At 37.2% G+C, this 15,183-nt stretch overlaps 1 protein-coding gene across 2 annotated transcripts in view; it reads right to left on the bottom strand.

Moving 5' to 3' along the window:
- RELN (reelin) overlaps window positions 1-15,183 on the bottom strand; it is a 482,573-nt gene that overhangs the window by 31,464 nt on the left and 435,926 nt on the right. For both annotated transcript variants that reach the window (XM_011365192.1, XM_011365193.1), the window contains exons 47-50: window positions 8,837-8,977; window positions 7,438-7,615; window positions 5,843-6,036; window positions 2,225-2,481 (exon numbers count right to left, since the gene is read on the bottom strand). In XM_011365192.1, coding sequence (XP_011363494.1) covers window positions 2,225-2,481; window positions 5,843-6,036; window positions 7,438-7,615; window positions 8,837-8,977 — 770 coding nt within the window. The remainder of the gene's footprint in view (window positions 1-2,224; window positions 2,482-5,842; window positions 6,037-7,437; window positions 7,616-8,836; window positions 8,978-15,183) is intronic.

The raw sequence follows: 15,183 nt of genomic DNA, 5'->3' as shown, positions 1-15,183 counted from the left end.
ATATCTGTCTTTCTATACAAGATTCTGGGGCCAATTTGTCTGTGACATAGTCCCAAAATCTGATAAATCTATGGTCGTATATTATATCTATTTTCACTGTTCCGATAACACTTACAGTGTTGGTGAGACATATAATTAAATGTCACTACTTGATTGGAAGATACCATGTTTTATGTAAATAAGCACAGATGTAGCATAACAAAGCTACAAACCTAATATAAAGCACAACTTAAAAATAAGGTAACAAAAAAAGTGTCATGAAATGAAAAGGAAACAAGACACTGAAAATAAGAATAGCATGGATTTCTGGTCAAGATGGAGTAGGTAAAGGCTGTGCTTACCTCCTCTCGTGACTACGTAAAAATTACAACTAAACTACAGAACAACCATCACTGAGAACTACCTGAAGTCTAGCTGAACAGAAGTCCTACAACTGGGGACTTTATAGAAGAAGCTACCTCGAGACTGGAAGGTGGGCCAAGATGTGGAACAGGCTGATCCTACATCCATGTGTGGCAGCTGAGAATCGGGAGGGATATCTTGGCTGCGGATGTCCTCTTGACAAGCGAGGGGGTCCCAGCCCCATACCAGGCTCCCCAGCCCAGAGTTTTAGTGGGAGAAAAGAAGTCTCCACAACTTCTGGCTGTGAAAACCAGTGGAGATTGTGGCTGAGTGAGATGAAGGGCTGCCTGGAGTCCTAGGCATTTCTCTTAAAGGGCCAGTACATGGACTTACTTGCTGATGGACTCACTCATTCTGAGCCCCAGAGCTGAGCCAGCAGCTTGAAAGACACTGGGGACATACAGGGAGGAACTGAACTATCCAGCTTCAGGGAGAGAGTGAGAGGGATAGCTTTCTCCCAGACAGAGAGCTAGAGGGATAGCTTTCTCCCAGACAGAAGTGCTGGCAAAAGCCACTGTTTCTTTGTTCAGACTTAATTTGCTGCCTAAAAGAGATTCACTTCAGATCAAAAGACACAGACAGACTGAAAGTAAAGGGATAGAAAAAGATAGCTCATGAAAATAGAAACTTACAAACAAAATAATCTGGGGTAGCAATACTTATGCCAGACAAAATAGATTTTAACACAAGAGACAAAGAAAGACCCAGTAACCCCACTTTTGGATATTAATTCAAAGGAAGTAAAAACACTACTTTGAAGGGACATGTGCATCCATATATTCATTAAAACATTATTTACAAATAGCCAAGATATGGAGTCAACCTGGGTGTCCATCAATAGATGAATAGATAAAGAAGATGTGTACATACATATGATGGAATATGACTCAGCCACAAAAAAGTGGACCTAAAGGGTATTGTGCTGAGTAGAGTAAGTCAGACAGAGAAGAACAAATACCATATGGTTTCACTTATATGTGGAGTCCAAAAACAAAACAAACAAACAAACAAACAAACAAACAAACAAAACAGATATAAACCCAAATACAGAGAACATATTTATGGTTGCCAGATGGGATGGAGTTGTGGGGGCTGAAAAAGAAGAAATTAAGAATTACAAATTGGTAGTTAGAAAAAGTCATGGGAAGATAAAGTATAACATAAGGAATATAGTCAATAATATTGTAATAACTATGTATGGTGTCAGATGGGTACTAGATTTATTGGGTGATCACTTCGTCAGTTATATAAATGTCTAATCACTATGTCGTACACCTGAAACAAATATAATATTGTATGTCAACTGTAATTGAAAAATTAAATTATTTTAAAAAAAATAAGAAAATAAGAATAGCAGGGAGAGATCCTTGCTAGTTCACCAGGATCACTGAGCTACTCCTATTGAGAATGCAGAGTAACAAGCAAGACCTTGGACACTCTCTGAAACATTAAATGTCATCACAGATGCATCTGATATGTAGGAAAACAAAACACTCGTCTTTGGATATTAAAACACGTGACCAGCAAATGCTGGCTTTCTATCCAAAGTAGAAAACAGAAAACAGAAATGAAAATTTTCTAAAAACAATGATCCTGCTAACAAAATTATAAAATGTTATTTATTAAAACACACTTGAATGTAAGAAAAAAATTAGTTATAATGTAAAGCAGGAAGGTCGAGAGAACAAAAAGGTGGCATCCCTTTCACTGTTCCTGTAGCATTTGAGAATCTGTAAAAGGTTTCGCATTCCATTCTTTTGAAAAGACCCAAATCCAAACTACATTTTCACTGGATTTTACTTAGCATTAGTGAAAAATTTACCTTCAGTTTTGTCCTCCATAAATATGTCAAAAGCAATTCTCCCGACAGGGCCAGCGTCTGCAGGGGACCGCTCGTGCTGGGGCACTGGGGCACTGCTGAAGGTGTCCAGCATGACTGTCCTTTGGTCAGCAGAGCCTGAGATAAGGACATTGTCGATGGCCCAGTCGTTCTGATCCAGGCCGTCGTGTCTTGGCTGCCACCAGCGGAAGCGAGTAGCGATCTCTTTAGCATCAGGAGGCAGAAGGATATTCACAAATCTGTAAGAAAATAATGATGGGGGTGGGAAAAAGTCTTCTCAGATGTCTCATGTTAATGAAAGACTTATAACCATATCACGTGGTAAGTGAAGAGAGGCCATTGGCTAAAATAATTTTTAAAAACCATGATGAGCTGAATTGATTTTATAGTCTCTCAAGTCACTAAACTGAGGAAACAGAATGTGAACAAATTCAAGCATCCTGGAACTACTGACTTACACTAACTGTCCTTGGGCAGTCCCTAGAGCAACTCCATCTGCTGGCCTGGGGTCTGTCTGGATCTGTAGGCCTAAAGTACAGGCAAAATGGACTTTTTTCCTGTGACCCAGGAGTTAATTTCATCTGTTTCCTTCTCCTGCCTCCTTGATTTCATTCTATTCCAATAACTACCGGCAATTTGCTTGGAATATGGACACTAGATTGTGGCAGAATGTTTGGGCTCTCAGCTTAAGCATACTAGGCTGTATGTAATTACTTTATTGGTTGCCTGTGGTTTGACACTGACTTTATGTTTTACTGAAAACATTATACTAAGAGATGCTGAGTGAGAACTGTGGACTAAAAAGCCCAGCATGTCAACCCTGACTCAGTCACCAAGGACAGGCATGGGAAAACATGGCTCTATGCTCCAACATGAACCTTAACAAGCTAGAAATAAGGTCTAAAATACCCCTTAATCACAATTATGCATTTAAATCCCAGGAATATACCAAACTCTTTCAACCTTATATTCAAAACTCAAAGTCTGTTGCGAAAAATAATTTCCTGAGGTTTACTCTCCTCTGCATAAAGTCTCATCTTTTTATCCATGCTAATTTACCTCCATTACTTTCAAAGGTTACCTCTTAGTATTAGCACTCCAGGACAGGGCCAACAGGCCCAAGTCTGTCCTGTGAAGAACCCTTAAGCTGAGGGCTTCGATAACGCCCCTTTAGTTTCCGTCTTTCACATGCAAGAGTTTTTGTTATTTCAGTTTTGTTTATACAGTATCTCCTTGTTGGTTTTATTTTCTCTTCTTCTTCTGCTCTCCTCCTCCCCCTTCCTCCTCCTTGTCTTTCTTGAGGTATAGTGACCAGATTAGTAGGCAGGATTCCAATTGGGGATCAATCAAGATCCATTCAAAGCTAGGATGCTTTTAGTTGGATTTCTAGTACCTGGATTTTAAATACTTTTTACGATTATGTCCATCATTTTGTGCAGCCTTTTGGGCCATGACAGCTTAATGGATCTTGGTGTCAGGGAAGGAAAGTGTAGATCGTGACTCTAGATCCTTACCTGTGTAGTTCCTGGCTGTTTAGAGACAAACAATCTTTAGGCAAATAATCTTTTCCAAAGTTTGTTTCCACATACATCTCAATTTTGAAGATCACCTGTACCTCTCCCTACCCTCCCTTAGTATGCTCATCTTGTAAGACCTTTTTATATTTTATCTCCATTGCTGTGACATGTTTAATTAACATTTTTAAATGTATTAAATTATGTCAGAAATCTATTTGTTCCTGGAGGCGAGATTTCATTCATCTGTGCTCAGTAAATTGTTGTTAAACCAAAATAATTTCTTGTTCCTCCAACACGTGTACTTTTGTGCCTCTTCTCTCACTTCCCCCTACCACGTCCCCTCCAGGGCAATGATTTTTATTTTTACCCAGAGCAATGATTTTTATTTTTCTTTCTAAATTAGTTTCCTTTCTCTGATAAATCCTTGACAACATTTTAAAAATCTCTGGAGTAGAAATTTATCAAAGGCCACTAAAAGTTTGAATAAATTATGATCACTGTTCCTATCTTGGTCAATTTGTTTCTCTTTCAGAAAACTAAAGTAGATTAAACAGTCATGCTTTTATCCTTCAGAAAGATAACTTCCTTCTCTCTGTATATTATGCTTTTTAAGTGTTCAGGAACTCACACTTGAGAGTCTTTATCACTTCCTCCATAAGGACCAAGAAAATGGTTTACTTTGCCTGTCTATTATCTGCTACTGATAGATAAGCACATTTTTTTTGCACTATTACACTGTGTACAACTTAGATTCTATTGGAATCCTTTATTGATGTCCAACTTTAATGCAAGTTCAGGATTTAAAAGTTCTGCTTATGATAGAGATTGCTGGCATTTCTTCAACTGCCATTTCCCCCTTCTTCCTTTATAACTGGCGCCCATATTTTTAATGAGGTGAATAGTCGCCCAGAATACAGATGATGTGCCCAGACTCCCTTTCATCTGGGTATGTCTCTGTGACTAAGTCCTGGCTACTAGAATGTGAACAGAACTATGGGCAACTGTTATGAAATGTCCTTAAAGAGAGACAGCACACCCTTCTTGCCCCTCCTCCTTCCTGCTGGCTGGAATGTGGAGGAGCGAGAATCGCCCTTTTGGACCATGAGATGGAGTTTATGTGTTGAGTGTGGCAGAAGGTCAAGGAGAGGAAACCTGGTGCTTGTAGAACCACTGTAGCAGCCCTGGGCTATTTTCTTCTAGATCTAATTTACATAAGAGGAAAAAACCTTTTAAGTTATTTTGGGTGTTCTGTCACTCATAGATGAATTTATTTTTAACTGATACATTAAATTTAAATGATCATTTACAAGATTCTTTGTTTTTATTTTACCTAAACTGGTTTGCCATGAGCTGAGGGATTATCTATATTTCTTGTCTCTTTTTGGTCCTTGTACTTATTCTTGATCGGGCTGTATTCATTCTTCCTCTACTCTCCTTTTCCTTCTCTTCTGCTCTGCTCGCCTCTAAACTCTTTTTCTCTCTTGTCTTACCCACCTCTTCCTTATTCTTCTCTTCCTGCTTCAATAAATATGTTCTCTTCCTCTTTAACAAACTTTTTGGCTTTTCTCAGTCACATTCATTGCTTTTTTCCCTTTAAGAATATATATATTTTAAATGACCCCCACGCTATGTTTATTCAGAGTTTTTTAATAAGAAATTTAAAACTGGATTCAAGGCTTACATTTTATTGTGTTTATTTTCTAGCCTCTAATCATCTAAAATGGAGTGAACACTGAATAAACAAATAAACAAACAAAGATATAAATAATTTATGTTTCTATTTTCTTAAAACGTTGTTGAACTTAATCATCACATACTCATGAATTTATATGGGTTTTTGAACAGGCATTGTGATAGCATATTTTATCTTCTTCTAGGATTTAAAAACTATTTGGTCTTAAAATAAAAATTCAAACTAGCTGTTTATCCATCTCAAAAACCTTATTTTCATGTCACTCTCAGGCACCCTGTGCTGATGAGTAAGACTGAGGTTCCCTTTGGTTCCTGTGATTGATTACTGGTAGGCCTTACCAAGCATCTTTGCTAATCATACTAGTTATTAGAGATAAAAGAAAATACAAACCCAGGTTTACTGTACTGGTCATAGAAAATTTCCATGAGCAGATTCCAGGTAATGCCTCCATTGACAGAATATTCCAAGAGAACACCTTGGTTACGGTTGTTTGGTGTAATCAGGCATCCGTACATGAAGTAAAATTGGATAAACTCAGCATTAGTGAGGTTTAGATCCACGGTGACTAACAGTCGACTGCAACCCTAAGGAAAAGAAGCAGAATGCAACAGAACAGTGATAAAGAATTGTGATCACAGGTTATAGGTTTGCTCCAGTTTTCATTCTTTTTATTTTCCTTTTGTAATACAAGTCATATGCTATCGTAATACTGATTTTATCATCTCTCCTGTTATACTAGCTTCTAGAATGGCCTCTAGCACACAGTAGGTACGTAACAAATATTTGCCGAACTTTGAAATTTCAGTATTAGAACTTACTTACAAAGGGCAATGTATCTAGGAAGATCTCTTCTATTTTCTTACAAGCATGATGAGAGCTGGAATTAAAATAAAAACTATCCAATGTTTTTATTAAACTATTTTCGGTTATTCATAGGCATTTATTAGATTTTTAAAAAGGCATCAGCCATTAATAAAATAGCATGTTAAATTAAAAAATGAATGTCTAAGAATTTCGTATACTTTAATTATAATTAGAGATGATAGTTGTAATGCTTTTTAAAAACTTTTACAGCTGATTTTAATGTCACCCATATTAACTCATTAATGTAGGTAGTAGATATTTCTTATTTGAACATATGGGGAAAACTAAGCCCCTTGGAGTTCCGCCTAAGCAAGGAAGGATATTGTAGACAAACATTGCATTCCTAGTCAGGTTTATGATTACGAAAATCCTATATGCTATATGTCTTCTTGTTATTCTTGGGCCTAAAACACTGAATACAAATAATATACTTCATTAGCACAAATGCAAACTCTAAGGTAGAGTATGGTAAAAAGAACTTATAGTAAATTTGTAATTTTAAAATATTAAATTGCCTACAAAGGGTATTTAATTACGGTATTGAAGAAATTCTATTTTTAAACTAGTCATTTTTGGCAGCAATGTAGAATGATTATAAAATGTCTGAAAGAAATTTTCTGCTGTCATTCACAAAATAATCTGCTATAAATACAATGTTTGGTCATTACTGACAATTATTCTTTCTTGGATAATTTGTATAAAGGATTAATTGTTATTAATAAACACTGAAGCTCATTTTCCAGAGTTTTGGCTACTTAAATCCAAAATCTGTTGCAAGCTCAAGAGTTTTCAATTAGAGCATCATCCAGATGGAAGACTCTTACACACTGTGCAAGCTCTCTCTCCCAGGATGTAAATCCATTTGTCCTTTTTAAATGTGCACTTAAATATGCCTTGTGCTGACACTACCCTGCATAATTAGATTGTGATTTGTGATAGGAAAATGCTGGAAATAATTAGTATTTTCTGGTATGTATAAAGTTGCAAGTTCACATCAGGGTTGTGCATTTAGAATGTCTAACTCTGCATCTTGATCTGCCAATTAAACTTCAAAAGAGATTCAACTATTTGGGGGGAACTCAGAGGATGCAGAAATGAATAGCCAGCAGCCAAACACTCACCCCACTGAAATGGAGAGCCATTCCAGAAGCCACAGCTCCACACACGGTACTTAATTTCCCTCCGTTCACAGTCAGCCAGTTCTGGTTAGATGGAGCGCGATTGAAGTTGTCTTTGAGTTGAGTCGGAAGGGAGGTCTCAGGCTCATCACAGTACAGGCCACCCCACTGCTCATCACAGCTGGGTGTGAAGAAAGAGAAAGGAAAAGTCAACATCAAATAAAGCCCCCACAAATGTGTTTTCAAATTAGTGAAGGCAACTCTTCTTCCTAGTCCATGATGATGAAAGGTTACTTATCTTCACAGAGCTTGCTGGGATTCACCTGCTCTCCTTAACAGTGCTTTAGGTTAGAAATAAGCAATGAATTAACTACCTCTAGGCTTTCCTAAAGCAGTGATGTGGACTTATAGATGGAGAGAAAGAAGCAACTTCAAAAAATTTACTAAAGCCCTGTCTCTACATGACACAGCTCTGGATAGCTGATGAACAACTGTAGCTGCTAAACTAAACTGGTAGGCCCTAATATTTACGAAATTGGTCTTTTTTTTTTTTTTCTTGAAATTGGTCTTTTTAATAGAGGCGTTGGACCAATTGAGAATCCAATAGGCCATGTTCCAAACAGCAGAAGGGGCTTTGGATAGTATCTGCCATCTCTGACTAGAGGACTGACTTCCCTGTTCATTGTGGGAGGAAATATGAATATAGGACTGGGAGGTTCAGGAGTCTCAGAGGTCATTTTAGATGTGGACTAAAATTAGTAATCAAAGGAAAGGCTTCTCAGGTGTATGGAGATTAGTGGAGAAGGGACTATGACTTCTCTATCAGCATCTTCATTCATACTACCTCATCGAGCAGCCTGTAGTACACGGCACACACACATTCGTACACACCTTATTTAGATCCTTCCAAAGTTCTCTAAGAGTGAAATACTAGGCCCCTCCTACAAATATATCTGGTAAATTGATTAGACATTTATATACTTTCTTGTGCAAACAACAAGAGAATACCAATTAAACCACAGTAACACATATCATTACACATATTCAGATCTAAATGAGAGAAAAACTTATGATGTGTTATTTTTTGTCAGAATGTACTGAACTCCTGAACCTTTTCAAATGTCTTTTTAAAGGCTCTGGTGTACCATGGAAACACAGAAGGAAATAAAACACAGTCAATTATAATTCTGCCTTCTCTCGACAACATAGCTATTATTCAGTTCCTAATGTCTCAGCAAGAATGATGATTCAATAGCCATAAACTCCACAGTTAGTATCAGATTTCAGGAAAAATGTATAACCTAAGGTAGCTTGGGAGTGCTTCAAAAATCAGTTTCAGAAAAATCTCCTTGCTGGAATTTGAGTCGAGAACTTACAAAAGGAAGAAAGCGAATCTACTTACACACAGTTTCCTTGGATGCACCTTCCATGGCCGCTGCACATGTCAATGCAGCCATCCCCGATATAGACGTTATCTATTGCCCATGTCTGCTGCTTGTCGAAAGGAGCTGGTTGATGCCAACGGAAACGAGTGGCTTGAGACCTGTGAAGAAAAAGAGAATGAAAGATGCAGTGAAAAAGAAGATGTGGTCTGACATGTTTGAACAAGTGAATGTAACACAAATGCACGGACATCCTCACTCATGTTCTGAGAAGAGCAATCATTATTGCAATATTCCATGCAAAATTCTGATGAACAAAACTAAACCAAACTGAACAGCAATAGCTTGAGATTATATTTTGGGCCAATGATATTTCTGAACCTTGTAAAAATAGACTAAAACAGAAACTAAAACTAATCATAAAACCATTAGCCTCAGGGGAACAGTGAGCCCAAAATTTTGTGTGGGAGCCATTGTGGAGTGACACCAAGGCTGCTGCTAACTTATATTTGCAAATTAGGAAAAGATGCCTGTCCTTGAACAGTCACAATCCCTCTGCATTTGACTTAGGGTTCAGGACATGGGCTGAATTTAACTCCTACTTGCTCCCTAAGGCCAGACAGTTTTGTGCAGTGGGCACATTGGTTCATCTCACACATCATACAGCGTTCATGAGGAAGACATCAGGAGTGTAAATCAGAGGGATCATAAAATCCAGGTAACTGGACAGAGAAAGGAAAGAGGGTTATGAATAGGACTAGATTTATTTTATATTAATTTAAATGCAATATAAATAAAACCAAAACAGAGATTCTCCCATTCCAGAAAGAGAAATACATTTGCTCATTTGTACAGTTTCCTGGAGGATCTTGTTCAGAAACACAAATAAACTTATGCTTTCAGAGACACTAGATGGCAGTAAAATCTAAACAATGTTTGGGGCTCAAGTGAGTTTGAACATTCAAAGACCCACAGAAGAAATAACTGGTCAAAGCAAGTTTTGTTTTGTGGATTCATATACTTTTGTCAATAAAAAAACTGTTAATCACTTGACTGAGAGATATCTGCTTTAGGCAGGACAAAAGACCAAACAACAGGACTTCACATTTTCTAAGTGAAAACATTTGTACTAAGTTTAGAAAATAGAAAAGAAACAGACCGGAACTGAAGTCTTGACCCTGAAAATAAATAGTTCAGTTCAATATTTGTTTACTGAACATCTACGCACTGACTGATTTCTCCACAAACTTCCTTGCTCCCCAGGCCCCTTACGTTCCTCCCAGCACAGAAATGTCTGCCTAATACCCTCCTATCACTTCCTATTGCATTTAACTTCAACTCCTTGGCCCACAAGACTCTACCTGAGCTGGGTCCTCTCTTCTAGCCTCTCACCCTGTTTACTTCTGGAGCACTGCTCCTTCCTTCAGTTCTCAAAGCTCACAAAACTCTTTACCACCTCTGCCTGCATGTTTTCCTTCTCTCTCTGCCTGGTTAATCCCTGTGCGTCCTTTAGGTGTCAGAGGAAATGTCAGGTCTTCATAGAAAAATTTTCTTTCTGATCTCTTTAAAAATTACGTTTCTTCCATGGCAAACTGTTCTTTTCCTTTTATAATATTGTTTATTAATTGTAGTCATATATAGTCATACATATATAATTATAGTCATATATTAAATGTCTGTCTTCTCAGAGGATTAAGTTATAGGGGAGCGGTGTTAATCCCTTTTGTTCAACATTATACACTCTGTGTACAGTGCCTAGCTCTTAGTAGGTGCTTTATAGGTGCAGGGAGTTGGTATCTAGGGGTCGCCGTTCTTACAGTAAGCTATGTGAGGATGGCCCTCTAGGGTTGTGCAACTCAGTGACTGCTAATCAGTTAATTTTTAGTGACTAAGTTTATTAATAGCTATGCTTATTTACATGCAGAAACATCTTATAAATAACATAGTAAAATGTCATATTTCCATAGCATATAAATTACTTGGATTCTGAGAACAAGTCACAACTTATATATTTCTTCTTTCTTTAGACCATAGCTTCTTAAGGGCAGGGAATATCTCTGTATTCCTTCAGGGAATATTGTTTTGTATCTTCAGTGCTTATAGATAGTAGGCAACTACTAAAATTCCTATGTTCCCCTAATGTTTTATACATGCTCCATTAAAGCCCTTATCATCTTATATTAAAAGTGCCTATTTATATGTAATTTCCTCTGTTACCTTCTCCTTATTTACCATTTTATTGTTGGTGACACCTATAGATTGGGCTTCATAAAATTTACTGAAAGAATATTAAGTTAACAGCAATAAAGATGTCCAGGAAGAATCAAATAAGACACAGCTAGTAGGGTGGATAGACAGGGGCTGGGGGTCAGCTGTGGAGGAGGCAATGATCTGATGGCTGTTAAAGGGGGAGGAGACCTTTCTAGCAGTTGGGAAGTGGCATGGGCTGCTTAGCAGGTGGTGGCTTTCTAATCATTGGTTGGGTTTAATCACAGTCTGGGCAGCAACTTAACAGAGAGATTGTATGGAAGATTTAAGAGCCAGACGCATTGTTAGGGTTGATAGCTTTTATGAGAGATGTCTAGCCATGACATTTTCAGTTTGTACAACTCGGTGGCATTTCACAGCAGAAACACGTGTAGAATGTACTAAAATTGGAGTTGGCCAATAAGAGTAAATATAAATTACTGTACTCTTGGCACTAGTAAGTTTTATGTCCATGGTGAGTAATTTAACATATATAATGAGGGGGTTAAATTAGATGATTTACTCTTGGCACTAGTAAGTTTTATGTCCATGGTGAGTAATTTAACATATATAATGAGGGGGTTAAATTAGATGATTTTAAGGTCCCATCTCAAATGTGATGATTTTTATATCCTTGGGAATAACTATATCTAGTAATTATGTACCATAAAAGAGGAGTACATACATTATCCAATATTGTTTTTTAAGAAAAGGAAACACTTTCACTGAGAGGACAAATTGGAATAGAAGTTAAACATAAAAGTCTGAAAGTTGAATTGCTAGGACTTCTTATTCCCAACCCTGTCACAGCTTCATTATGTAAAAGGGCCAGATCACTTACGTTTATGTGCTGACACTTCCCCATCTGTAAAACTAGGAAAACGTTACTTCCCACCTTCCAAGAGTGTTGTGAAAATTAATTAGGTCATGTTTACCACGACCTATGAGTATCTTGGTAAAGTCTCTTGGCAGGTGTCATCATTTATCCTGAAGCTTCCTTATAATGACGGCCACCACCAGCTGCTGCTTCTTGGTATTGGGAGGAAAATGGCCCCAGAGCTGACTTCTCCTTTTCCATATTCTTGAAATGTCTCCTTTCACCTCTTTTCTGAATTTATATCATTTCCTCTCCATCTACAGCACATAGCAAGTGCTCCTAAGTGTTGTTTAATAATTAAATATCCATTGGTAAGCAGTTAAAAAATGTCCCTGTCAATAGTATGGTTTCTATCACTGCTCTCCTTGGGAAACTTTCTCCCAACTGCCTCTATACCTTTTAATAGGCTTTATATTTCTGAGTCTGTATTCACTCTTTTCTTCAGGAAAACTCTATGACATCTTTGTTGTCATTATCATCAGGAGAAAAAGCCCTTTGAAAAGAACCATACGTAATTTTTTTTTAACCTTTTCACTATCCCTGATATTTCCTTTACTTTCAAAGACATATATAAAATATTTAGAATTAGAAAACATAGCCCAACACTTCCACTCTACTAAGGAAGAAGTTGAGGGTCTATGCCCTAAGTCATACTGAACTATTCACAAAACCGAGACAAGGCAAGGATCTTCTGGTTTATTATTACTCTGTATTCTCATTTAGTAAATCCTTCAAAACTCTATCTCAATCTTTAAAAAATAATCCTATATCTACCATAACCCTAAAATATGAACAGTCGTTTAACTACAGAAGGCTGTGTGTATTGCTGCTGTATGTACACACGTCTATCGTCTTTTTCAAGTCAGTGTCATAGCTGAAGCCCTGGCCTCTGTTTTGAGTTAGAGGCTCTGAAATCTCTGTCATATTTAAAAATGTGCCCTGTATTTGCCTTATCCAAGATCCCGCCTTCACATTTGGCATAAAATGTCCTCTATTAGCCTATTTCTCTGCATTAGACAAAAGTGGAGAATACTCCAAAGAAGATATATATATATATAACTGGTAAATGCATGAAAAGATGTTCAATATTATTAGTCATTAGAGAAATTGAAATCAAAACCACAATGAGATACAATGTTATATTCACTAGGATGGCTATGATAAAGACAGCAGTAACAAGTGTTGGCAAGGATGTGGGGAAATCTGAACCCATATATACTGCTGGTGGGACTAGTAAATGGTAGCTATTGTCTGTTTCTCAAAATGTTGAACACAGAGTTACTATATGATCCAGCAATTCCACTCGTGGGTGTATATTTGGGCAGAAGCATAGCTCAACTGAACAGAGGGTCACAACCCATGAACTATGGACAAGAGCTAAAGAAAAAGTAGGCACTAGAAAGGAAGTGTGAACTTTGGTACCAGGAGTGAAAGAATTACTTGTGGTGAAGGGCTCTAAAAGGGTGGACCATCTGACAAGGGACACAAAGGCCTTGCTCCGGGGGACAGCCTCATGAAGAAGACACTGAGCTATGAACATAAGAAGGAAGACACACTTTGGAGTGGAAAGGAGAGGATGGCTCTTAGAAACTGTTTTGTACAATTGACTTGCTTCACAGGTTTTGAGACTGCCAGTCAAGGAGGAGGGCATCTATAGCTTCTTACGTTAGACCTACATCTAGAACCCATTATCTCCTGACTTAGCACACCATTGCTGGCGCCGATGTGTTACTAAGAAACTTAGTTGTCTTGAATGGCAGGCAGAGGCTGGAAGGCCATAGATTCAGCAGCCTAGCAAGAGGCACTTAATTTAGGCATTCCTGATCTTTTGGTAGAAAATTATCTCGGTGATTATAATTAACACTGGGAATTTGTAGGACAGAAAATGACTATAACATTCCAGAAATTTCAGGTGACATTAATTTGACCATGAAAGAATGTATACTGTCATTTAATTTTCCTTTCTCCTAAATGTCTTATAACACACCGAAGTCTGAAAACTGGCATGTGAGGAGAAAGTGTTTGGACTACAGGTTATGAGCCCAGACAAATGCGATAAAGGTAAGGTACCTCATAAAGGTCTTTTGTAAGTTAAGTCCTTCATAACATCTCTCTGGAACTAGGGTAAAAAGCATATTCGAGTTAGCGATAGAAGAATTTAAATGAGCCACGTCACATGGCCTTTCTCTCATCCTTGGTAGAGAAAAAATGGAGACCTTTAGTACAATCATGGTTTAGCCACTGACTGTGTGTCTATGGGGAAAATCGCATAACCTCCTTGTGTCTTAGTCCTCATCTTAAAAGGTAGGCAGGGGGACCTTGAGGTTAAAGGAGACTCAGGAGACATGCCAATCAATTATATTGATATGTATCCTCATCTGAAAAAAACTATAACATGTTTTATGAGAGCAACAGGGACATCTGAAAACTGAGTAACTATTGAATAAGAAATAATTAATTTTTAAGTGTGATAATATCACAGTTACATTGTTTAAAAAGTCCCTTTTTAGAGATACATACTAAAATATTTAAAGTTGAAATGATCTGATGTCTATAATTTGCTTCAAAATAAGATGGGGGTAGAAGTGAGCAGTGCTATTGATAAAACAAAGTTGGTCATGAATTGATAATTGTTGAAGCAGGGTGAAGTTATATGAAAGTATAGTGTACTATTTTCTTTAATTTTGTATGTTTGGATTTTAAATACATCAATGTGAGCCAAAAATAATCTGTGGTCTTCGAACTCACTGTAAAATTTTAACTTGAAAATTACAATAAAAGAGAATGACTATTCTCTTTTTTGTGTGTGTGAAATAAAGTTTTATTATTTTTGCTGATAATTATTATCAGTAATAATTATAAAACTACAATGTTCTGTGTAAGCCCACTGAGGGCATCAAATACACTGGTCCATCCTTCAAATAAAAGGAATTCCTATAACTTACAAAATACATTCTCAATGGAGAATTACTTATTTTTATATTTAATTCTTAAGAATCCACAGATAGCAACAAGTACAAAGTACAGCCGAATCTCAAATTCTCTGAAAAAACTTTGGCAAAAAATGTTGACAACTAATAACGCCTAAAGGGAATGCATTGTTTCTGGAAATAGTTTTGTTCTCTGTTGTACTAGAAATGGAAATAGATTTGTTTTAACATAATACCAAAATAATATTAATATATTCAGCATGTGAAATCGATGATACCATGGTTTGTGCCAGACAAAATTTTATGTTTTGTG

Source organism: Pteropus vampyrus, unplaced genomic scaffold (genome assembly GCF_000151845.1).
Source record: "Pteropus vampyrus isolate Shadow unplaced genomic scaffold, Pvam_2.0 Scaffold107, whole genome shotgun sequence".
Lineage (NCBI taxonomy): Eukaryota > Metazoa > Chordata > Mammalia > Chiroptera > Pteropodidae > Pteropus > Pteropus vampyrus.
The sequence above is the reverse complement of the archived record's forward strand: the minus strand, read 5'-3'. Positions and strand labels throughout refer to the sequence as shown.